The sequence below is a fragment of the Synchiropus splendidus genome, chromosome 1 (assembly GCF_027744825.2).
Source record: "Synchiropus splendidus isolate RoL2022-P1 chromosome 1, RoL_Sspl_1.0, whole genome shotgun sequence".
NCBI lineage: Eukaryota > Metazoa > Chordata > Actinopteri > Syngnathiformes > Callionymidae > Synchiropus > Synchiropus splendidus.
In genome coordinates, this window is record NC_071334.1 from 46,875,431 (window position 1) to 46,900,368 (window position 24,938).

At 46.3% G+C, this 24,938-nt stretch overlaps 2 protein-coding genes across 4 annotated transcripts in view; one reads left to right on the forward strand and one right to left on the reverse strand.

The window, feature by feature from the left end:
* Positions 1–702: 702 nt before the first annotated feature.
* On the forward strand, positions 703–11,369 carry rab14l (RAB14, member RAS oncogene family, like). Its single transcript, XM_053862259.1, has 8 exons — positions 703–861; positions 5,170–5,228; positions 5,580–5,633; positions 7,701–7,878; positions 8,122–8,188; positions 9,436–9,523; positions 9,609–9,639; positions 9,753–11,369. Exons 2-8 carry the CDS (start codon positions 5,177–5,179, stop codon positions 9,928–9,930), a joined length of 648 nt encoding a protein of 215 aa, XP_053718234.1. The 5' UTR covers positions 703–861; positions 5,170–5,176; the 3' UTR covers positions 9,931–11,369.
* abl1 (c-abl oncogene 1, non-receptor tyrosine kinase) overlaps positions 11,118–24,938 on the reverse strand; it is a 29,125-nt gene continuing 15,304 nt past the window's right edge. For 2 of the 3 annotated variants that reach the window (XM_053862230.1, XM_053862238.1), the window contains exons 3-12: positions 20,845–21,009; positions 18,405–18,700; positions 16,404–16,676; positions 16,208–16,292; positions 15,944–16,121; positions 15,675–15,859; positions 15,114–15,266; positions 14,786–14,875; positions 14,585–14,713; positions 11,120–14,514 (exon numbers count right to left, since the gene is read on the reverse strand). In XM_053862230.1, the coding sequence (XP_053718205.1) occupies positions 12,875–14,514; positions 14,585–14,713; positions 14,786–14,875; positions 15,114–15,266; positions 15,675–15,859; positions 15,944–16,121; positions 16,208–16,292; positions 16,404–16,676; positions 18,405–18,700; positions 20,845–21,009 (3,194 nt within the window). In that variant the 3' untranslated portion in view covers positions 11,120–12,874. Of the gene's footprint in view, positions 14,515–14,584; positions 14,714–14,785; positions 14,876–15,113; positions 15,267–15,674; positions 15,860–15,943; positions 16,122–16,207; positions 16,293–16,403; positions 16,677–18,404; positions 18,701–20,844; positions 21,010–24,938 lie in introns of all 3 variants that reach the window. The other variant, XM_053862246.1, reaches the window with a different exon arrangement.

A 24,938-nucleotide genomic window follows, 5' to 3' on the forward strand; every position in this document is an offset into this window, starting at 1 on the left:
ACAATTTAGGGGACACTGCCTGAACCATCTTGTAGAGATGCAACAACATGACAGCCATTTCAGTCAGAAAAAGATGGAAGACTCGTGCAACAACTCCTGAAAGAAAACAGAGCAGGAGATAACTTTTGAGAAATAATCCAGACAGTAATGTCTCCATGTGACATGGAATCTGATATATATTAGTAAGAGTAGCATTATTAATACTAACAGCATTTTATTTATGGTCTTATTACTGTTAATAGTCCACAAACAAGTGGACTATTAAAAAAAACACTGCCCTTTTTTGTTAAATCCTGTCCCAAAATGCTGGGGACTGAACAGGTTATGGTTTGTTTTAAACAACTATAGGATCATCTAGTTTTAAGATTAGTCTGTGCTATAACATGAGGCACTTCATTCAATTTGTATTCATAATAAATGACTGCTTATTCTTATTAATTCAGCTCTGCAACCGCAATGACCTTTAGACAACTAAAACTAACTAAAAGCGTTTTGAAATACAACAGGGCTGTTCATAACAACCTTCACAGTGTTGTTGATGCCTTCCCAAACAGTGGCGCAAACAGGTTCAAGGTGTTGCATCACCTTGTATATTCTATTCGGATGACCTTTGAGAAAATGTCGCGGTTCTTATGAACGTATTTGCCGTACGCTTTAATCCCTCGAGTACACCTGTGCAGGTGAGGCGGGTTATCAGCGAGGAGACGCAGATCTGCTCGATGCTCTTTGTCCCAGAAGCCCATTGTAGCGAGCGGAGGAAACCCTGTGTCCACAGCAGCCATCTTGGACAGACAGCTCACACTTGAGTCGGGATACCTGCGCTCAACTCCTCGACAATACGCGTCTCAGCCTTCATTTCTGGTAAGGACAAGCACCGAAGCCCCCTCAGATGCACGCAGACATATACACCCTTGGACATATGATCGCAAACGCGGCGATGCTGCCGGTGTTTTGTCCTCCTGCTTGCTGCTAATTGGCAAGCTAACGAAGCTGGAAGCTGGCCGAACAGAAAGCAATTAAATGGTCGTCATGGTTTGGACGTAAACGAAAACCCATAAAACTATTACTAGATACTGGTTTTGATTATTACACGCCTATTTTACCGCAGGGTTTAGTGCCAATTGTGTCATTTTTATCCCCACCAGCTAGTTACTGAGCTAACATGCTAAAGCTACCGCTAGTGGCCAGTGCGTCCCTTTGTAATCGTGACAACGCAAGATTCCATCTCTTTCGACTCTATCTGTGTGCGATGTATTGCGGACATAGCAGTTTTCTATATATTTCTATCAACAGACGCCTCTGTTGTGGTGGTTGCTTGCCATACTCCAGCCGAAGTGTCTGCTAGCCGGCTAACGCGAACTTAGCTGTGACACCAGCTGGTGTTTAATTAGGGCCGCGTTTGTTGACACGGCCATCTAGCGTGCTCACTAAGGCGAGGCTCGTCCATATATGTATATATACGGTATATGCGTATTCGTATCGAGGAATGTCCAATTTGCAACGCTAGGTGTTCTATGAAATTAGGAGTTCGTTTTGCCGGCTGTCGGTCGAAGCTAGCTGGAGACGACATAACGTTACAGTGTCAAATGTTTGGGATTCCATGAGGATTTGAAGAAAAACGGTATCGCCTACGATAGATCCATCACTATTAGAAAAGTATGAACTGCACATAGTATTAAATAATCGTTCTTATGTACACGCAAGACATCGTTGCTGCTCATTTTTGTAGTATTTTAGGTGAGTTGTACGTGTACATTTCTGTGATGCTGTAATATATGACCACTGTCTGCAGCAAAATGTATGAATGTGTTTTCCCGACTGAAAGATAATATTTGCACTGTAAGAAATGTATTGTAGGATGAAAACCATATGGTCTGTTGTAGTTCTGTCATGCCACTGACCCACTTCCTGGATTTGAAGGTAGAATTTGGAGGTGAGGCTTTGGTGAGATGATCTTACGAACTGGACCACCCATCATTCCCCATTGATGATGCGAGAGATGCAATTTCTAGTGGTACTATACAAGCGTGGGTGTGGTTGAAGGTTCTCTTTAATCCATGAGGCCATGAACAGTCACGTTCTGCTGTTTGAGGGATGTGTTTTTGTGTGGTTACATTTGTCAGTTCAAATTTGGGAGGTGGTGTTTTTCAAACAAACAAAAGGTATTAGTGTCTGTGTCTGATAAAAATCCATCTGGTTATGCGATCTGACATGGTTTAAGCTTAAGCATATGTCTCTGTTCGACTTAAACTCAAATATTGTGAAACTGTTCTGGCTGCCGATCAGTCACATGGTTGGTCATGTGAACGCCAACTGCTGAACCACACTGGCTGTATATGTGTCATTATTTCCTGATGCCTTACGTTTGATTCACCCTTAGCCTCGATGGGAAGTGTCTGTGTTGAGGAGGAAAGCGGTGACCGTGATACACCAGTGTGAAATGCTGAAACTGTTTGATACAAGCTCAGAAATGTTTCTTTAGTTGCGAGAAACATTTTTTTAAATTTTCCTAACTCTTTCCATGGAGATCACTGTGGGGACTGAGATGTCACATGACTCTCATGTGACGGGAGGAAATCCTTGAACTGCTTGCGTGGGTTTCTAAAGCATATGTTGTAATTTTAAAAGTGGATTAATATAATACTATGGAGCTGATATGGCTAATTATACAAACTCAAACACTAAAGCTCTCTTACAAAAACAGAATTGGGAGAACAGTTGTTGCATTGAACCTGGCTCGGTAAAAGTCAATTTTGTCCAAATTAAAATTGCGTGGAGTGAAAGATGTTTTGTGTTATCACTGAGACCAATAAACATTGGCATGAAAGAAATATATCTGATGCACACAGGTAGATTGTATAGTCGGTGTAATAGATCTTTATTCTGAATTGATCTCTTCCTCCGGAGGTAATGGTGTTGGAGCTAGATTTACAGCTCTGTACTAATGTGTTCAGTCCAACTTCACTTTCAATGCTCAATGCTTTTGACCTGTTCTGTTGTTTCCTGGTTAATAGACAAGGATCTTTCTTATAGGTTGAAAAGGCATTCAGAGCCACTGAATCAGTGTATGCCATGCTCACAGCACACTTATGATTGGCTACTTAAAATCTGCAGCGTCTTATCTGACACATCATCCCAGTATCCAGAGTCTTTTTTAACTCACTCGCTCTATTTTTGCTGCTCTTTCTCCAGTGTCTCTTATCACAGTGCTTCCACATTTCTTATGTCTGTGTCAGCCATAATCTGGCCTGTCGAACATGGACGCTGAACTGCAGAAGTTTAAACACAAGCTATGATGCAACGCACTGATTTCAGTTTCCAGGAACTGACATTGTCAGACTTCACCACACGATTCTGTGTCTTTGAAAGATGATCACTTATTCATCATCAACGAATGGGTTTTTATTCCAGCATAAGTCAAAAAAGCACAGCAGTTAGTGTGCAGAGGTGTACTACTAAAATAGCAGTGACACCTCTTGTATTTGACATGATTGATGCTGTGCATGGACACTAATGTGTTTACCTCTGTTTATTCGCTGGTATAACAAGGTTTTCTGGTCGATTAACTGAGTGAACTATCGAGAACTGGTGTCAGGAGCTTTGTAAGTGCCAGCTGAAGATGCAGTAAAAAAATGTAGAAAGGCCATAAACTTCAAGGGTCACTGAACATGTTTTTAAAAGTGTCATTTTTAGACATACTTTAGACACCTTTTACAGTGAGGCTGCGGGTAGCATCTTATGTGAATAAATGCCTATCAACTGTGGGACCAATAAAGGCTGCCGTCTAATCTAATGTTAAACAGCTGAGGCGTGAACATGTGTACGTGACGTTCCATATCATTACAGAGCTGTGGGTACATTATAACTCACACAATTCATCTCTGGAGACTTGACCATTGATTTCTCAAATGTTGCCGAGGATGAACTGAGCTGAATTGTCACCGTCCAACTCCATTAGACTGAACAACATGTCGGTAACAAAATCAATGTTAGAGTCTTCTGAGACCTGCTGTCTCACTTCCCCTCCCCTTTCTGCTGTGTGGCTAAAGAGAATCTGAATTTTGAAACACCAACTTTAAGGACAGATATTGTGAAGCTGTTGCTCATTGTTGTACTCCAGTCTTCTGTGTAATCTCTACAATACCTGCCTCATCATGTTGGGAATGTTTTTCTTTTGAAAATATTTCTTAATTCAAGTCCAGTAATTGCATTTCGCTGCATTGGCTTTGGAGTCCTGGTTCCGCATGGTTTATCCACAACATCACTGCATGACTTTTAAAACCGTCTCTGCATTGTATAATTTTACTGACTTTTGGAAAAACAAAGGTTCTTTGAAAATGCTGCTCATCCAGTTTTCGTATTTAAACACGGGAGCTCTTGGAAGGTTTGGCTGCAGCTGATGTCATAGCATTTGATGGTGCTTGCATTACGACATATTCCAGGTCAATGATTGACTTCTCAGGTGATGACTTTTGGAATACGAAATGTGGATTCACTTGCTCACATTTGAACTTGTGTTTGGCTCAATAAATCTGTTTGCATGTTGGGTTTGAAACTGCAGATTTTGTGAAGGACAGTTCCTTTCCTGTTCAATATACAGGGGTTGGACAAAATAATGGAAACACCCTAAAGCTCTTTTTTTTTACTTCAAGGTGTTTTCATTATTTTGTCCAACCCCTGTATATGAGCAGGAGTTACTTCATTCAGGAATTGAAATGGTGCACCAATAATCGAGCAGCGCTACTGGCACATAAAAGGTTTAAGGGATGGGTCACAAATGCATATCAAAGACTGTAGAGCAACATGATAGCACACTGCAGGTAAAAACAAAGGTGATACCAGGGTTGGGTCATAGAGGCTTTCTGGAGCCATTAAAAAACACTTGTATTGGATGATGTGTTTGGTCATTGTAGACTTGTCTTGTATAATAATGTGGCACAGAATCTTTTTCCGTGCAGTATGTTCATCAGTACATGTGCGTTGACACAAATTCTCAACATGCAGGATGAACCAGCTGAAAGGTGTTGAGCATTAAAATCCTGCCTGGCAATGTTCTCAGACGCTATATATATATATATATATATATATATATATATATATATATATATATATATATAAATAAAAAGACCCGTGCACATGTTCAACTATGTTCTCTCTTCTCCCTTGCAGAGCCACGATGGCCACGGCACCGTACAACTACTCCTACATTTTCAAATACATCATTATCGGTACGTGAACTGCAACTTCAATGACTTCATTTACGGTTTCTGAAGCCAGTGAGCCAATATAGACTATGAACTGTCAATTTAAAGGGATACGATTACATTTGATCTTGCATTAAATAAAAAGATAATTCATGGTCTGAAGAAATGAGCTAACGACTTGAATATTTGTTGGAAACCTTAACATGTTCTACACCAAACCGGCAGTTGTATGTTTAAGTTCACAGCTGCGGGCTCTTGCGCTTCAAACTTGTCGGCCTGAAGCAAACGGCAGTTTGTCACCAGAGCAGCACTGCTGGATTGAACAGAGAATTGTTGTTGCCGTCTCACATGCTGACCTTCCTTCTCCCTCCGCAGGAGACATGGGCGTAGGGAAGTCATGCTTGCTCCACCAGTTCACAGAAAAGAAATGTAAGTGCTGCCGATTTTGATTTCATCAGCGCGAGCGCCTCTGTGTAAGGTTTCTGGGCTCAAGCCTTCAACCATTTAGATTTCCTTTTAAAGTCAGCAACGGAGAAAGAGCTTCAACAGTGAGACTCCTCTGTGTGTCAGCTGCAGACTCCAATTACCATTCAGCAGCGTCAAGATTACTGCCGCTATTAACGGGCCAGATGCCGCGGCGCTCATTCAGCCATCCACCAGCACTTCCTGCTCACTCACCGAGATGATTGGGCGCCACGTTCCAAACTCACTTTGCATCAAAATGCCATTGATTACACATGGCTCATGACGTGTGAAAGGTAACTACTCGCGCATGTTTGGACCCACAATTGGACGGTGCATGCATCCATGCATCTTCACCAGCTGAGAGGTCCTCGTAACGGTTAGAACATTCATCTAAGTAAACTGAAGGAAAAGGTTTCAACCATCTGAATCCCCTTTCATCCTATTTTTATTGGTGGCCATGTCAGATTTGGAATCGTTTTGTGAAGCTGCATATAAATGGACTCCACAAACACATTGTTTGACACCATCTGATGCATATTTTTTTTCTTCTTCTGACACTGCAGCAGATAACTTTCAAACGGGGGAGGGAGAACGGGGGCATTGATGGGTCAGAATCATGAAGTCATTTCAGTTTAACGTTCTAAAAAGGCTTTTGCAATAATGTGTCTTGGGTGGACGCCCAAAACTGCAAAACATGCGCTCCAGCACTCAAAACTGGATGCTCTGTTTCAGCAGCAGGATGCCCTAAATGTATTATTAGTGCCTGTTTAATGCCCAACTCCTAGTGTTAAATTGTGCTTCCGCACACAAATTCGCAAATTCTTGAACCTTTCACAACCGCATTTTGGCCACCGCAATCGCCATATTTATTTACCCGCTGTGATCTCGCGAGACGTGACACTGCCGGCATGGAAGCGTGCTGCTATTGATGTCTGACACTGATGGCATTGACATGGTGTGTCTGGAGCAATGGGGTTATGGGTTGGGTTGGGTTGGGGGAGGGGGGTTCTAAAAGCCCGGTTCTAAATGTGCCTTTTATAATGTTGAACATTTTGATTTTCATTCACTGATTCATTCAACCACTAGCAAGGATGGAAGGGCGTGGTACCCTCGACCGCTTCTAGCTCTCTCAAGGCCCATCACCCCTCATGTCACCACACAGCAGTTTCCTGCTCAAGTAGAACTGAAGATGGTAGAAGGGGCAGGATGTAGCTGATTTGTGATAACAAAAGATTAGCTTGATTTCATTGTGAGTAGCTGCTATTCTTATCGTACACACTGTTGTGCGCTACAAAAGACTGGTCTTACTTTTGATAATAGGAAATGCTTTTAATAAGCATTTCAGGCCACATAAAGGAAGTGATGAATTATGAGGAAACGAATAAAAAGGTTGAGTTGGATAAATGTAATTTGACCATCTGCTACTTCCCAAAACCCATGAGAAGCACTTGTGGAGGCCTTAAAAATACATCTCACACTACACTGTCACTGAACATTGTTACTTGCCACATGAGTCTTTGTGGTGTTGTGTGTATTATGGGCTTTATTTTATCTTACAGGCCCTCGAAACCATGACTTGCACCCTCACAGACCATTGTAGTCTGTGCGTGCGCGCGCACGCCTCTAGAAACCTAAACAGGACGGCATGTTTGTTACCTTGTTGGAGTGAGATTGTTAAAATGAGCATGACAGACTCGTGCATGTCATAAATCCTGTGACTGATGGTCTGTGTCTCACCACACCAGGCACTGACTTCATCCGTCTAATAATCTGATCAACAAACACTCGTTGCGTGACCTGAACCGGCGTCTGGCTCTTCAGTAAACACTTGTTCAGTGGCTGTTTAGTCAAACATCTGATCTCATTTGGGTTCATCATCCAAGTCTTTATTAATAGGGCCGTTCCTCTCGTGGCAGCGTTTCATATCTGGGGCCCTTCTTGCACATGACGCTGTGAGACTCAGACTTGTCCTCAGCGCGACCGTGATCATAACCTGCTGCACGCTCTCACTCTCTCTCTCTCTCTCTGCAGTTATGGCTGACTGTCCTCACACGATTGGGGTGGAGTTTGGGACTCGGATAATCGAGGTGAGCGGTCAGAAGATCAAGCTGCAGATATGGGACACAGCAGGACAGGAGCGCTTCAGGGCAGTCACCCGCTCGTACTACCGTGGCGCTGCCGGGGCTCTGATGGTGTACGACATCACCAGGTGAGTGCTGGCCTTGCCTGCTTCACGACCCAGAGTTTTGTTGGCCGTCATGTCAAGACGCAGCTGTGAGATCTCTGTCCCGCTCGCACCTGCTTTCTTGACAGACAGGCTGTCACTGCTCTGCTAGTCAGAATGAGCGTTGTTGTTTGTGTGTGGCGACTCTTCCTGTACAGCCAGCTTCTTGAGCATGTTGGCCATGTGCCTACTGGTTGTCATGGTAACCCTTCTCCTCCTGTCTGGCAGGAGAAGCACGTATAACCACCTCAGCAGCTGGCTGACTGATGCCAGGAACCTCACCAATCCCAACACCGTGAGTCCCCGCTCTCGCATGTGTGGTGTATTTTTCAAGCTTGTAGTGCGTAAATGCAAGCTAAGACTGACACAAGTTTCTGCTGTCTACCTGCTGCCTTGCTCAAAATAGTCTGTTGTCATGACGCCAGCTGCTCTGTCTGTGCTGTGAGCTCTGTTTTGGTCCCACTGTGGAAAACTAATGGGGCATCATAAAGTGTTATGACACACTGCGCTGATACTGTGTCACTGAATACTGACACCTGCTGGACATTAAAAATCCCTGCAGGCAACCTACTTGACAGACTTGAATTGACCGCTGGCCTGGTGACTACAATAATATCATTTAGATCTTTGCATCCATATTGCATTATTCCATAACTTGAAATAGTGTGAACATGAATCATGTCAAAATCGAAATCCAAATTCTAGACTTGGTTTTGCATGATTCAAGTTTACTTTTAAATCAGAAGTGGAGCGTCAATACAGCAGGTCCCACAGCGATGACGTCATCGCTTCACTTCTCATTGTATGTTGCCTTATTCTGAAAACGATGTGAATGAGGAGGCCTGTGCACTTTTCGTTTTTACACATTTTTATTCAAATGTTCTCCAATGTTTTAACATTTTCTAAATTAAGTCTGTTGCATTTCTCACTAAAAATAATGTGAATAGTGAACTTACCTTGAAGTTTATTTGAATTGGAGTAGAAGAAGACAATTTGAAAATCTCAGACAAACTGGGTGAAACAAGGACATTGAAATAAATACATTGTTCTCCGATGGGAGATCAAGATGGTCCCACACAGCAGACAACTTGTGTGTCTCCTAGAGCTGCTCCATAATCCACAGACATTCACAAGGAACCGTGAGATTAGATGGCTTCAGCACTTGCATTCTGTTGACAGATGCGCTTCCTTATAAACACAGTTTGGCACGTTTTTGCCGAGTCGTCACAGTTCATTCATTGGTCACGTGATTGTCCGCACTCGCACTGACGCGGGATCACTCTGTACTGCGGGAGATGGCATGAAAAGATTGTGTTTTGTCCATGTCAGTTTTAGCATTAGAGGATAATGTCAAGCCTCTCGCTGAGAACTGTTGGGTCATGTGATGTCTTGAGTGTGGTGCTCAGTGGCTCAGGAGGTGACGTAATTCCAGGTCCCTCAGTGAGTCCTCTGGTCTTGTTGTCTGCGAGATCGATGACCCAGCGCTGCAGGGAAGCTCCTGCTCCTCACTGGCTCGTCCGCTCACACCCTTCTCCCTTGCAGGTGATCATCCTTATAGGAAACAAAGCCGACCTGGAGGCGCAGCGGGACGTCACGTACGAAGAAGCTAAGCAGTTCGCTGAGGAGAACGGTGAGTCTGTCTGAGGTCCTCATGCTGCAGGCGGCCAGGAAAGAGTGATCTGACCTGTATCACTGTCCTCCCTCTCGTCCTGCAGGCCTGTTGTTCCTGGAAGCCAGCGCAAAAACGTAAGTCTCCAGAACTTGCCAGCTCGAGATGCAGTTGTTGTCATGTTGTTGCCTCACTGAAGAAGAAAAAAAAAAGAATTTCTGTATCAAAACCGTCTCTTCCTTGGATTCAGGGGTGAAAACGTGGAGGACGCCTTCCTGGAGGCCGCGAAGAAGATCTACCAGAACATCCAGGACGGCAGCCTGGACCTGAATGCTGCCGAGTCGGGCGTCCAGCACAAGCCCTCGGCCCCTCAGGGCGGCCGGCTAAGCAGCGAACCACAGCCTCAGAGGGAAGGCTGCGGCTGCTAATGACCAAGCAAACCCGCCTCACCCACTCTGTCTCTGTTTCTCTCTCGTTCTCTGTGTGTCCTCCTGATCTCCCACAATCCTCCTCTCCATCATTCCACCGCCTCCCTCCCTCCCTCCCTCCCTCCCTCCCTCCCTCCCTGCTCCAGGGGAACGGATGCAGGGCTCTGAGCCGACCGTGTGGCCTCTCCCTCACTAGTGTCGTCCTTCTCCTCCTCACTTGTCTCCACCACTTCCGTCACGTCACTTTGCGTAGATGTCGGTACCACACTGCTCATGAGACTGTTTTATGGCTTTTAGGAAAAAAAAAAAGACCCAAATTCCAGACTTAGTTATGCATGATTCAAGTTTACTTTTAAATCAAAAAGTGGAGCATCAGTAGATCTCAACGGCACATAGCAGGTCCCACAGCGATGGTGTCAGCGTTTCACTTCTCATTGTTTGTTGCCTTATTCTCACTCATCTGTTTTCCTCTTCTGTCGTGTTCATCATCTGTTCTCATCAAACGGCATGAAGACCAACACTCCTGTAACTAACGCTGCACTGAGGAGCCCCGCCCACTCTGCCTTGTATAGACAACCACAGCGGCAGCATGCCCCGCCCCTCTTTTACATGAACGGAGGGCTTTGTTTTAGCGCCATCTAGCGGATCGTGTAAATATCCAGCTTCTAACTATCGCTGGCCGCTTCTCGGGATTCCTTTGCTCGGCTCTGTACAGTCGATGTAGTCGTGGGTTTGCCTGTAATTCATGCTCGGGAAATTCTGTAACATAGTTTGTATTAATATACCTACGTACGGGCGGACAAGTAGACACCCCCCCACACACCCACCTGTCACCCCACCCACCTGTCTGCACACTACCGGTCGATGGGAGAGGAAGTGGAATGAGACGATGAGTAAAACTATTTATGTCTGCTAACTTTTGATTCCTGTTTTCTATGGAGCGAAGAAGAGGACACTTTTTTTTTTTTGGTTCCCCCCTGTCCTAGGGCCTCCTCCTGGATGAGGCCTGCGTCACTGTCTTAACTCGACAGGGGTTTCGTCTTGGTCTAAGTTGGCGAAGTAGGACCTTCTGTTTCTCTCCCGCCACTTTGCCGCCCGAATGACCACTTCCCGCTTTTGTCTGTCCACAACAACAACAAAAAAATGTAAAAACACAAAAAAACAACGTACATATGTATAAATTTTTAAGGAGCTGTGCTAACATTTAAATGCGTTCTTGCGTGTATATGATTTTAAAATGTTGACATTTTGATTTTAATGACGAAATACTCTAGACAGAAAAAAAATAAATTATACATAACCAGACCTTGTGTGTTTTCTGGAGTGACACAGAAGAGGTGCTTCAAGTCGCATTTGTTTTATTGCAACAGCAATTGCACAGAGAGTCTATTTACAAAAACACAATAGAAAGTAGTGGTATGGTGGAATGAGAGCCAACACTGACGGTACCATGGTAGGATCAGCTCAAGTCCTCGGGCATAGCAGGCTTAAAAACAGATCTCGATTTCATGGTTCTAATTTAAGACGGCGTGTGAGAAGTCTATAAACATTTCAGTCCAGTGTTTTCCCCGACGTCGGAAATGTGAATCCCGCTGTACGAACTACATGATGCTACTGATGGCTTTATCACTGGCACGGACACAAACTTGCATCACCAGAAAAAAAAACACACACACACACAAGCTCTGTCATTCGCCACCTGGTCCCTCGCCTGCAGCTCCAATTCATTTTCAGTTAAGACAAGCAGCCGTTGCATAACACTGCTGGTCAGGACTTAAGGCACGAAGAAAGATTTCGCTCCACAGAACTACGCTTGACTTAAAAACGGAACAGTTCAAGAAAACGGGTCACATCTCTACAGTTGGCTTCTGCACCCCTCACGCACGGCTTATGAAGCGGTACCTCTTAGAAAAAAATACATTCTTGAAGAAATGATGGGAACCAACTTGCATAACAGCCAAGAAAGGTGGGAAACCTCAAACCTTCAACTGATCAGTGTGAACAAATCTGTTGTCATCACCTTCCAAGTTATTCGCAACTGTCCAGAAGTTACTAAAGTACACTGTTGGAAGGAGTTTTCACTACCTAACAAAAGTGACGAGGAGATCCTTCAAGGTGTTCAGGACTTTCCATTGGCCTTCACAACTTCTCCAAAGACACTCCGACACACCACCCCCTGCTCCCCTGATAAAAGGGGTGCACAACCTGCCTCCTTACAGACAGGGAACTCAAAAGGTTCTTGGAACCTTCCAGTGTCGATGGAGACGGTGCTCACAGCTTTCAACGATTGGCTTCTCATAACTAACACACTGAAGGGTGTTGACGACATGCATTTTCGCATCCTCTCTGAAGGAGCTCAAGGTCTCATACATGCTGGAAATGTTCTCCAGACACCCAAGGTAAAGTGCAACACTGACACTGTCAAGTCACTCCAGTTAGTATATGCTGAACATGAAGGTGAGTTTGCAGTTTCCCAATATGTTCCTGCTGCCTCCCAAACTCTGAAGTTTTTTAAGTGAAGCGTTGTCGTGTGGAAGTGACCTCTCGCTGCTAACTTATGGCATGAAGTTCCAAACACTGTAGAGACACACACACACACACACACACACACACACACACGAACACACACGAACACACACGAACACACAGGACAACCCGAGCCAGTCACACGTCAGAGGAGCGTGAAGTCTACAGAGAGTGTTTGACCGGGCCAGAACATGCAGGTCACAGGTGGAAGCAGAAAAGTCGGCAGCCACTAAACCGCAGACAACATGGTTTCTTTTGCCCAAATGAGTTTTTAAAAAGGTCGATTTAAAAAAAAAAAAAAAGAGTTGGTCCCATGCTTCTACATTTGTGAGGCTTCCTTGTGATTGGTTCCCCACAGGCGTCTCGCCCTCCGATGTCAAAAGCCTTTCATCAGTCTGGCGGTTTGGGGTCGATGCTGCTACCTCTGAACGATGTCGCTGATCTCTTTGACGGAGGACAGCAGCTTGCTGAAGTCCTGCTGGGAGCTGGCGCTCCCGGTGGCCGCGGGGCAGATCTGCAGCTCCCGCAGGCTGCTCTCCAGCTTGTTGATGGCTTCCCGGAAGGCAAACTTGTTCCTCATCTGCTGGATGGAGTCCACGTAGCTCACGCAGTACTTGGTCAGGTTCTTCCCGGCTTCCAGCACAGCGTTGTGGCTGCCCGTCTGCTCCGAGTTCCGGGAGATGGCCAGGCGGAGGCGCTCCGTGCCCTCCAGCACCATCTCACGGGTCACCGCGGAGTTGGGGGTTCGCTCTGTGCCTTGCCGAGGCGCGGTCTTCCGGAGGGAGCGTCTGGTGTCCACAAGGGGGATGAATGCAGAGGGGGAGTTCTGATCGGTGGGCGAGACCAGCGAGGAGAAGCCCCCGAGGCTCTGGCTGGACAAGGAGGTGCTGACTGCAGGAGAGGAGGTGGAGGTCTTGAGCGGTTTGGGTTTGGAGGCGGCAGTCAGCGGCAGCTTCTTGGTGGCATCGGTGGGGGATGTGCTTGTCGGGTCAGTGGTCGTGCTGCTGTGTTCCGAGGGCGAGCCGGGGCTCCGAGCTTTGACGTCTGTGCCGCTGGATGAGGGGGTCTCGTGAGTCGGGCTCCGGGAGCTCTTGCCTGTTTTAGCATTAGCTGGGGGAGGGGGTGGTGCCGGCTTGGGCTTCTGGATCTTCCCTCGCTCCCTGACAGAGTCCCCGGTGTGCTTGTTCCTCCGGGCCCGGCACTCGTCCGCCGCAGCCCCCAGAGCAGGAAACACGTTGGGCTTCAGCAGCTCAGCGTGAAGGGCGCTGGTCTTGGAGTTTTCCAGTCCGGCCGCTCCTGGTCTCCTCAGCACCCTGGGCGTCAGGGCTTGTGGACTGGATCCTGGACTGGGCTCGGCGTCCTTGAACACCTCATCTGACGTCTCCTCTGTCTTTTTGGGGAGCCGTGGGGGAGGGGTCAGCGTGCCGAGTCGGAGCGGGGCCTCTCCCTTCTGCTCACTGGTCCTCTTGCGGGGCAGAGCGGGCTTCCCCCCGAATGTGCCTGAATCGAAGTGCCGCTGGCCCATGTCCCTTGGCAGCGTGACCGACTTCCACTCCGTGCCGTCCGAGGTGACGGGCAGACTGGACCAAAGGAAGCGCTTGGAGGTAGTGTTGAGTTCCTCTTCGCTGGGCGGAGTCGTTGCCGTCTTGCCCATGGGTCCCGGCACCGCTGGAGCCCCCTTCTTCCTCGGAAACAAGGGTCCGGGATACGTGGGTGCCCCGTTAGTGATGCCCGCTGCCCCGTTGTTGCTGGTGCTCAGAAAGCCATGGGCACTGTCGTGGTTGGCGCTCCCGTTGTTGCAAGCGTCTCCGTCCCGGGGCTCCAGGGAGCCAGGCCTTCTGTCTGGGTGCAAGTCCATCTCTCTGAAGGAGGAGCTGCGCTTGGGGGGGGTGGGCGCGCTCTTCTTCTTCTTGATGAGGCTGCGGAAGACGCTGCCTCGCGTCTTGTCTTTGTCCTTAGGCAGCAAGCGTTCGTCTTCGTTGAGGTTGCCGTCCAGCAGGGGGCGCTCCTTCCTGGGGAGCATGGGTGAGTTGATGGCTGGTTCCGGCTCCAGTGGGTCTGAAATTTAAAAGACAGTCAGAGGAGAACAGACGGCGCCCCGCAATCATCCACCGAGTCCGAGTCTCACCTGGACTGTCTCCGTCACGGATCTCAGTGTTCCTGCGCAGCGTTCTGGTTTTGGTGGGAAGCTCCGGAGCCTGCTGGATGGGGCCCAGGGCCGCCTTCTTCCCCTTCTTCCCCAACTCTTTCTCCACCTCTGTGGGGGGAGCAGCCGCAGCTCAACATCTCACGAGGGCTGAGGTGGGAAAGCTGAGGCTGGAAAACTTACCGTCGGAAATGCTGGACTCCTGGAACATGGTCTCGAAGGCTTGATGCGTTTCAGCAAAAGACGGACGCTCTGTGGGGTTCCATCTCCAACCTTGAGAAGACATTAGTTTTAGGACCATGAAAGAACATCAGAGCACAAGACGGCTTCATTCAACTCAAAATTGCCATGACTCGGCACAGTCACACAGCTGCAGCTCAGGTACCAGCAGATGTGCGACACGTCAAACCAGCTGTGACACAACTTAGCTTCAAAGCTGAGCTCCCTGTATCAGGGAGGCACAAGCCTGGAACAAACCCAGCAAACCAAGCCTGAAGAGTGGAAAACTTACAGTCCCTCATCAGCTCGTACACCTTCTCTGGACATCCTTCAGGCCGGTCCATTCGATAATCTTTCTCCAGCAACTCGTAGACCTGAGACAAGTCGATGCCCGGGTAGGGCGACATCCCATAGGTGGCGATCTCCCAAAGCAGCACACCAAAGGCTGCGGGAGAGCGAGAGTCAGATTGCGCATTAAATCCCATTCTCTTTCAGATATTGTGATTTCCAACTCCTGCTCCCATTTTGTTTTAACATACAGTGTGTTTGTACCGTTGTTTTTCGAAAAGCTCCTATACACCTTGGAGATTGTTTTTGTGGGCACTTCTTTATAAGCATCTACAAACACCTGAACAATTTCATTTCCTTCAGGAGAGAGTTTCTGTCTAATGTCAGCGTTGAAAAAATTGTCTGCAAGTATCTGAAAAAATCTTCACTGTCCACTTGAATCTCTTCCTTAATTTTCTCAAATGTTTTAAAATTGTAATTGACAAATCCCTTTATGTCTCCAGTGATCCAACGTTTGCAGTCATCATCCCCACTGACCTTCCCCACCGGCCCGGACCCGACTCACCCCAGACGTCAGACTTGATGGAGAACTTGTTGTAGGCCAGGCTCTCTGGTGCGGTCCACTTGATGGGGAACTTGGCGCCGGGGTGAGCAGTGTAGGTGTCGCCCGTCATTAACCGACTCAAGCCGAAGTCGGCCACTTTGACCAGGTGGTTCTCTCCGACCAGACAGTTGCGAGCAGCCAAGTCCCTGGATGACAGGAAGTGGTGAGAGGTCAGCAGCAGCTCAGAGAAGCAGGACACATGTCTGAGTCTTGACCGTTGCTTCGCAGACCTGTGTATAAAGTTCTTCTTCTCCAGGTACTCCATGGCGGAGGAGATCTGCGTGGCCATGTGCAGCAGCACCACGGCGTTCACCTCCTCTCTGTTGCACTCACGCAGGTAGTCCAGCAGGTTGCCATGAGTCATGAACTCTGTGATGATGTAGAACGGAGGCTCTCGTGTGCAGACGCCTGGAAGATACCAAGACCAGATTGGAACGGAGGAGAAGGACCAACAGGACCGGGTCACAGATGCAACGCCTGTTGGGAGCTCCTACCTAGCAGTTGTACCAAGTTGGGGTGTTTGATCTCTTTCATGACAGCGGCCTCCTTGAGAAACTCTTCCACCTCCATCGTGTCCTCCTGCAGGGCGACAAAAGTTAATAGCGCAGTTGCATCTCCTCAACACCAGGTGGCAGCATCGCTCAGGGATAAAGTGGGGGGCAGGAAAAGAAAGACTGGGAGGTGACGCACCTTGAGCGTCTTCACAGCCACGGTGAGGTTGTACTTCTTCCACACTCCCTCGTACACCTCCCCGTACTGGCCTCCTCCCAGCTTGTGCTTCATGGTGATGTCCGTGCGCTCCATCTCCCACTTGTCGTAGTTGGGGGAGACGCCGTAGATGGTGGGCTTGTTGCGCTTCGGCGCCGGATAGTGCAGCGTGGTGATGAGGCCGTCGGCCACCGTGGAGTGATGGTGCACCAGCTCTGCCAGAGTGTTGAAGCGGCTCTCAGACGAGACGTAGAGCTGCAGGGGAGACGGGGAGGTCACACACCACTCGTCACTTCTCTGTATCACCGATGAATCGGGAAATAATTTGACTTTAACTGGCGGAAAGAAGCAGTACACTTGTTCAAGACATGGTTTTAAGACACTAAACTGGTGTTAGTTTTAATCCCACACCTCACTAGTCCAGGTACTTTGCACTTTTCCCAGCTGTAAAGGGAAAAACCTATTTAAACTCCATCTTTGTAGGACTGAACTCATTATTAAATGACCCTAGGTGAAAATTCATTGCATTTTTTCGAGGTACCCACCAAATCTGAGTGTCTACGAGCATCCTCATTCAAAGGATATTAAATCAGACTTCCATTCTATGAGATCCAGTGATTCTTGGATCATGCACATCGAAGTGGGACCTAAAATATGACTCCTATCATACCCACATGTAAAAACCATGGCCACCTATGTATTCAGATACATGTAAAACTCTTGAACAAAAGTACTCAGGGATTCCATCCAGATAATGGGAGACATATTCTCAATGAAGTATTTTGATTGATGAAGTACTTTGACGGGTCAAAGTTTGTATTTTTCTGTTCATAATCTCACAAGGCCTTACACAGGAGGCTGGCTAGTGGAGGGGGCGGATACTGGTCAGGGCTCAGTGGACACAATCTTTTCCATTGTCCAAGTCTTACATAACCCTGAAAATGATTTGCTCCACAATCTGCACAGCTCAAGCCGCTGCAGCTGAAGTCAAGTCGAGCTGAAACATGGAGGATTTAATGGTCTCCTGGCCGTTCTAGAGCTTCAAACAATCACCAGTTTAGATGGTGATAACATGAGTGTTGGTGAAACGGGGACTTTTAAGAGTTGTGCCCGATGATATCCATATCACCTTTGAGAAGTTCTCAGTGGGAGGATGGAACACAATACGAGTCCAGGAAGCAAGTGTGTTTGCATACTTGGCTCCATCTGTCTGTACAATTGCAGTGGTTCAGGCGTCAGTGTCAGCCGGGCTTACAGAGATTCCTGTCATAACTCTGCACTCTTCAGGGGAACTTGCTACACTCGCACTGAAGGAAGGATGACACGTGGACTGACCATATGCATGCGACATGCGAGGTCAGTGTCCAGTCTTGAAGGAAGGACCAACTTTGTTGTGCTTAGAAAGACAAACATCAAACATGGCTGCCATACGTGTTTCCACCGAGCAGTCCGGTCCGGGTTGCTATCCTTATGTCAGCTTTTGCATTGCCGAAAGGGGTAGGAGTAACCCACCCAACCCGTACCGTATTTTTCTGTACAACATAAATATCATCCACAACTCTGCTGTTGAAACACTGAATGAAACGGCTGAGAGTCATGGCATCACCGACCATGTCACCTCCTCCTCAAAACAGTACCAAACTTGGTGGGGACACAAAGGTGGGGACCTGATCCTTACTAGCCCGGACCACGACATAACTCATCATGGGCCACATCTGGTCCACAGGACAATTCAAATTGGCCTGTTATTTGTAAAATCCCTGCCTCTAAAAAAATATCTTCACGTTCCATAATGTACAGCAACAATTAAAGGTCTACACGCAACCCGTTCCTAAAAGACCTTTACTTTGGCGCTGAGAGGATCTCTGGTGGTCCTTGCATGGTATGACCAGAGTTCAGCCTTGGTTTGAGGCTTTGCCGGAGACTAGCAGCAGCCGGATCTTGAGGGATAAGTAACAGCCCACAGTGTGCGAGTGCGCCCACCTTGCCGTCCGACGCGGTGTTGATCCTGTAATGGTAGACTCTCCCCTCGTACCGCAGAGAGATGGACCTCTGTCCGGGGCTGCTCTCGCTCTCTCGCACCAGGAAGCTCCCGTTGATTCCCGAGCTGAGCAGGTACTCGGCCGCATTGCGTGAGACGGGTCCGTGGTACCAGCTGTGCTTCTCCAGACTGTTGACTGGGGTGATGTAGTTGGACGGCACCCAACCCTGGCCATTCTTGGTCCGGGCCTCGCACCACTCGCCGTTGTGGTTGTAGCCCAGCACCCGCAGCTTCTCCCCTGGACATGGAATTACATGGGTGAAAGAATGAGCGAGTGCAGTAGAAAGTCATTATCCAACTTCTGAAGTATTATTGGCACAAAGGAGGACGACAGAACTCAATGGAACATCGGCCCTCTTGTTTATTCCGGTGCAGATGTTCTGTCTTTCCTTCCTCCGTTTGTTTGTGGGATCCATGTGAAGCATTGTTCCAGCATCAACGCCGGAGCAAGCAGACTTACGGCAGGAAGAGAGAGTCGGACAAACATTGAGGGAAGCAGACCAGACTGGAGGATCATGAGGAATTTCCCAATAAGGACATCACTTTATGAACCGTTGAGATCAATTCCCTGAATCTCAAGCAATCCAGCTATTAGAGGACGGTTAGACAGCCTTGAATTAAGACAAGGGCGAAGACTTCTAAGGGTCCATTTTATTGAACTCAAGACCTCCCATTGAGCCACTTAAGTGTCCAAACACCGCTTCTCAGGACACAAAGATCAACTTGACCCAAACAAACCATTTTAACATGCGTTCAATCTGATTGGTTCCTCAGGAAACAACAGCATAAGCCACAAAGGTTGATGCTTTGCTAGTGATTCCATTAGATTTATGCTTGTTCACTGTGTTTGACACTTCATCTCTAATATTAGAGAGAGATAGACAACTAATGACACACAAAAACATGAGAGAGAAGGTTGAGTGCTATGCACCTTTTTTAGCAACCTGGTTGAGCTTGCGCTGGCATCGATCTCCATTTCTTCTTTTGAAAAGTATTTCCATCTTCATTGTGCAATATGTTCCCAAACTGTCCTCTTCACAAGTCCAAACCATCTTACTTCCCCAACTTCTCTTGTCTCTAAACTTTTCCTACTTAGGTTGTCCCACTAATACACATGTTTCTAAACTTGTCCTTACAAGTCACAAGAAAACCCCATCTTTAATTCTACCTCTTCTAAATCTGCTTCCTGTCTTTGTATCTGTTACAGTATCTTCAGCCAGTGATTCGTAACCATAGGGCCGGGGCCCATGGTTGGGCCGCAAGCGCCTCCTAGTGGGCTGCTAAAAGTTTCTTTGTTTTACACCTCTGGGCCGTGTGGGCCACGAGACGCTCAGTTTATTACATTAGCTACATATGGTGGGAGTAGTGTGTCACTGCATTGACTTGACAAAAGCAAATCTGTGATAGTTAACAACTATGGAGGAGTTCTTCTGGAGAAACAATGGTTAAGAAAGAATGCCAGCCCCAACAGTAAAAACTGTACACGAAAGCACCTGTTGACCTGTTTTGAAATGGGGATACACTGTACTAATATCTTCTTAGGGGTTTAAATAAAATATATTATTTTTACTATATGATATTCAGACATGGTTTATTTATTTTATTCAGTATTTTATTCAGTTTTTCCAATTTTCTCAACAGTTTGCATCAAGGGTACTTTTTCCTTTTATTATATAAATTGATGAATATGACTTGCACCTGGTTCTGCTGCTGGTTGGATTTTTCGATGACAAATAAATATCTTTGCGATGATCACATGGTTTTATGTCGCAAGGTTTTGGTTTGTTTACGTGTAAGTAGATTAAATACAGTTGTTGATCACAAATAAAATCAAGAGTAATGAATCAGTTCTATTACTTGAATGGGCCCCGGGCTCATATGTTCTGGGACAGGTGGGCGCCCAGATCAGAAAGGTTAAGAACCCCTCTCTTAAGCCATACATCATCGCAGGTTGCACAACTGTCCTATGGAGCTGCCGCTTCACTCAAGCAGCCACTCTTGTGTCCCAGAGCAGCTGTGACCAGCCCTAAATGGGGGTACACACGGGGATCTTTGTCCCTATTTTGATGGAGCTGGTGCTGGGCCGAGTCGAAGATGTAAAATGTAGGGCCGTCTGCCAAATTCTAATCAATTCAAAGTCTCAGTCTTTTGACACAAATAGTATGAACACATAACCTTCTTGTCTTTTTCGCACAGGTCAAATCACAACCAGATCAAAAAACACAAGTGACATTTTAGAAAAAAATTTGTGACTCCAACTCTTGCGTATGTATGCATACTTTCTGTTAAGCTAAATTGTTTTTCACAATTCAAAATTCAATTTCACAACTGTGAACTTTAAAATGAACTGCTTTTGTACATAACCGAGATGCCGCCACTCACCTTTAGTGATGCTGAGCGTGTTGTCGCCACTGGCAACAAAATCATAGAGCGCCACAAACAGGTTGGGGTCATTCTCGCTGGGTCCTGCCAACAGGTTCTCTTTAGAGTTCCAGCGTGCAGCCTCAGTCAGACCCTGTCCCTCAAAGTCCGGTCTCTGCAGAGCTTCTGGAAAAAAAAAAAAAAACAATGAAAAATCAAATCGGGTAAATCAACACAAAGTTGCACAATGTTGTGTTTTATATTTCTGCAGCAACAAGCCAGTGATCAGCTGTGAACCCATGGCGGTGTTACATGTAAAAACATGATCGTGTAACCAGCAACATTCCCGCTGCCTTAATAACTTTTCATTTCCTGGATTATCTGGTCTTAGATTTCACTCGGTACCTGAGCAACTTGCATGAGAATATGCCACAGCATGAGAGTCCTTCTGGGATGAGCTCAGATATGTTAATCACAGACTGCAGTTTCACAATTTCACAGCAGTAAAAGTGCTGGCAGTGAACGGGAGGACGTGGACCATGAGAGAAGAAGGGAGAGAGCTGCAGGAGGGGTTGACGGTTAACTGCTGTTTTGCTTACAGCCCAGCGTCGTTTTTGTGACATGCTCAGCTGTCATCACGCGTGCTGTGGAGGAATGTCACACTTAAACCCCCCAAATCTTCCTCCCTGCCAGCTCACACACTTTCCTGAGACGAAGTGCTGGAGAGAGAAGTGGTGCGAGACTCACCAACAGAAAAGTAGAAGTGAACACCTTGCAATGATTAAAGTAATTCACCACTGTAATCGAGCAACTGGAAGCCAAACACGCCACTCAGCTCATGGCTCTTGTTCTAAACGCGCCAACAAAAGATAAAACCAGTTATAAATTATAATCTTCCTCCCTAAAATGAGCTCATAAAAAAGAACACTCTTCATCAAGTGAAAACACAATCCAGTGACGGGTTGTTTGCTCATGAGATCCAAGGCACATCCACGCTACGCTGTTGCACAACAGATGACTCCATACACATGACAAGTTGAGTACTCACACCCGTCTTTGTTGACAAACTAAGGAAGCATCAGGCTGCCTGGTGAATAGTGAGGCAAATGCTTCATGAACAGTCTGTAACCTTCCATGAATCCTTCCTGGAGATGGCTAGTCAGTCATCAAGAGTTGAGAGCCTGTGAAATTTCTTCCAGTGGTCGCAATTCCTTATGGAAATATCGACCACATGTTGGGTCCTTTGAGAAATACTTCAACATAAGTAGTGCTGCAAAACCCTTACAGCTGCAATACCTTCATGTTGCCATTCAGAGAATTGTATTTAATGATCAGCACCTACAGTATGTTCTGTTGTCAATGAACTTTGGGCATCACAAATCTTCTTGGAATGCTAGGATAAAAGTCAGCCCAGACCAACAGTGTGAGCTGAAAATGTCTTGAGAATGAGGATTCGGGTTTGGAGGCAAAGAAACAAAACATGTCATTAGAAAATCTGGTGCGTTGTCTGAGACAACAAGCTGTCGTTTTCAGCAGATGACAAGCGACAAAAAGCTCAAGCCCAGAAAGCAAACACAACTATATACATGATATCTTAACAATATCCAATATGAATTGGCTAAATCAAGTCAAAAAGTTTTGCAATATTTTGCCTTCTGTCACTGCTCTGATGGTGCCTTCTCAGATTGCAGCAACAGAGGCTCAACAAATGATGATAAAATAGACACATTTGAATCCTAGAAACCCCCAGCACAATGGAGGAATCCATTTTAGGGCCAGGCTTGCATCTGAGGGAAAGATGGAGTGGGAGGACGACAGACTTATGCAGCGTCTACCACCTCTCTTTATAGGTGGTGAAGAATGAGCTGAGCCAAAAGACCATTTCCTGGACAAGCCACAGAACTCCTCTCAACTGCGGTCAGGAGCTTCAGGTTGTCACCAAAAGGACACAAGACTGAGAACTATTCAAGTGAGAGATTACTAGGTTTGCACAACTGAGAAACCATCGCTGTCACAAAGGAGGGTGACATTTTGTAGCAATCAAAGACAAAAAGTCACAAGTCAACAGTGTGTTGTTGGTATTCTATTAATGACAAAAAATTAACTAGACAACGTGTAGTCTTAAGGCCCATTTAAGATAAACCTTACGTACAGATCCGGATACAGGTGGCGGCTGTGCTCTGTGTTTATATTTCTGCACATTTCCACAGAGCTTACGGATACAGAGCAAACAGTGCAGTACTACTGGAAACCATGGGGGGCAGTGTTGCGGCTACTAGCTGATATGTAGCTCTAATGAGACATGAAGAATGGCGGAATTCCTCTGTCCTCCAATCATGTAGTATATTCAACTGCCTCACCAACCACTGCCTCCAACAACGCTGCCTCAGTTTCCTCTTTTGTGCAAGAAGTACATTATCAATACTTCTACAACGTAAAGAACGCGGGGGGGAGGGGTTCATATGTAAAGGGGGCATAAAAATGAGCCTTGAGCAAGTCAATTTCAGCCGTTTCATGCAAGATACTTTCAGAATTTAACACAGTGCAGTATAGCATGACGCTCTGACGCTCCACCATGAAAACATTCAACAAGCTCATCATCATGTGTTTTCCAAAGTAATCAATGCTCCTGCCACATTAAGACGGTTGAAAAACACTATTGTAGTGTTGACAGCAGAAACTTCTTCAAGCTCAACCATGTGTTTTTTTTACGACCTGACACATCATCTGGCTGTCTGGAAGGTGACTATCCAGGCTGTGAAGACATCTGAAAAATGTGTCATATTATTTTGTGTATTTCACAGCCAGCAAAAAAAGTTGACATGTGTTTCAGTACATGAACTCATAAGAGCAAGACGAAAATAGCAGCTAGAGACAAAAGGAAGGAAAGGAAAAAGAGCATATGGGCAGAGTTTGGCGCGGTCATTAAGTGTGTGGGCGCTTCTGTCACTTCACAGTCTCAAGGTGACGTCTCACCCTCTCACTTAAAAGTCATATGAGACGGGTGCAATCTGGGATTCAAATAAGAGTGGAGGAGCTGTTGGAGAAGTTACGGCACAGAGATGACACGGACGTGACTCTGTGTATATGGAACTTCTGAAGAATTCATGACGCCGACCGCGCCAGTGTGAGCAACAGTAGCGCAACAATCTCCAAAATAGCGTTGTCACTAAAGAACACAAACCACCAAAAGGGTAGTAAACGCAATAAATTGAGTGCATGTGTTCAGATAGCAAACTCCAGTTGCTATTTGTGAAAGCAAAAATATGCTTGGCTGAGCTCAAAGCTCAGGGATTCATGAGTAGATATAAAAGAGATTCTTCAAGTATATCACTCCTATTCAGCTCTTATTAAGGGTTGGAACCAGCTAAACCTATTTATATATGAGAGCAAAGAGCTACTACTTCAGATTTCTACTGCTAATACTAGTGTGTGACAAGTTTTCCCCCTAAAACAAGCATCTTTAAGATTGTTTTTTGAAAATGTAAAAAGTCATCACAACCCTGAAGCGAGCTAGCAAAGACAGGCTGCTCGACTAAAATGACAATGAAAACTCGGATATTCATTTGACTATAACTGAAAAGATCTCACAAGTGGCCACTTCAGGGCAGAGAGAGGAGCTTCCACGATGCTTCCTGAAGTGGAATTAGCTTACAGTTCCGTCTGTGAGGTCGGCCATGCCTCCTTCCATATGGTCTGATAAATGAGAGGCTCTTTATCACCGTCATCAGCGGGGAGCAGACCAGAGTCATTAGGTCTATTAAAGCATTTGGTTGTGCAACCTCTGGCAAACGCGCACACTGCTTTGGCGAGTCCTCCATTACTGATCAATTACGGCTTTGATTACTAACAGACTCAAGAGTGTTGTGGTCTTCGGAGAAGTTTCCTCTGCTGTTTGACGCCACAGCAGCGACTGCATCAGATTTCATGTCATCTGCATGATTGAGGCAGTCAAGCAACAACTTCAGATGACAAGAGTGGAGAATGACTTCACAGCGGGAGAGTGTAGACAGATTAGATGCCCTCTCCTCATAAACAACGGTTAAGTGGGACACGGCCAGGAGTCAGATTTCCGCGTATTCTTTTCTCCGTCTCCTTTTTCCACTTTCCTCTGC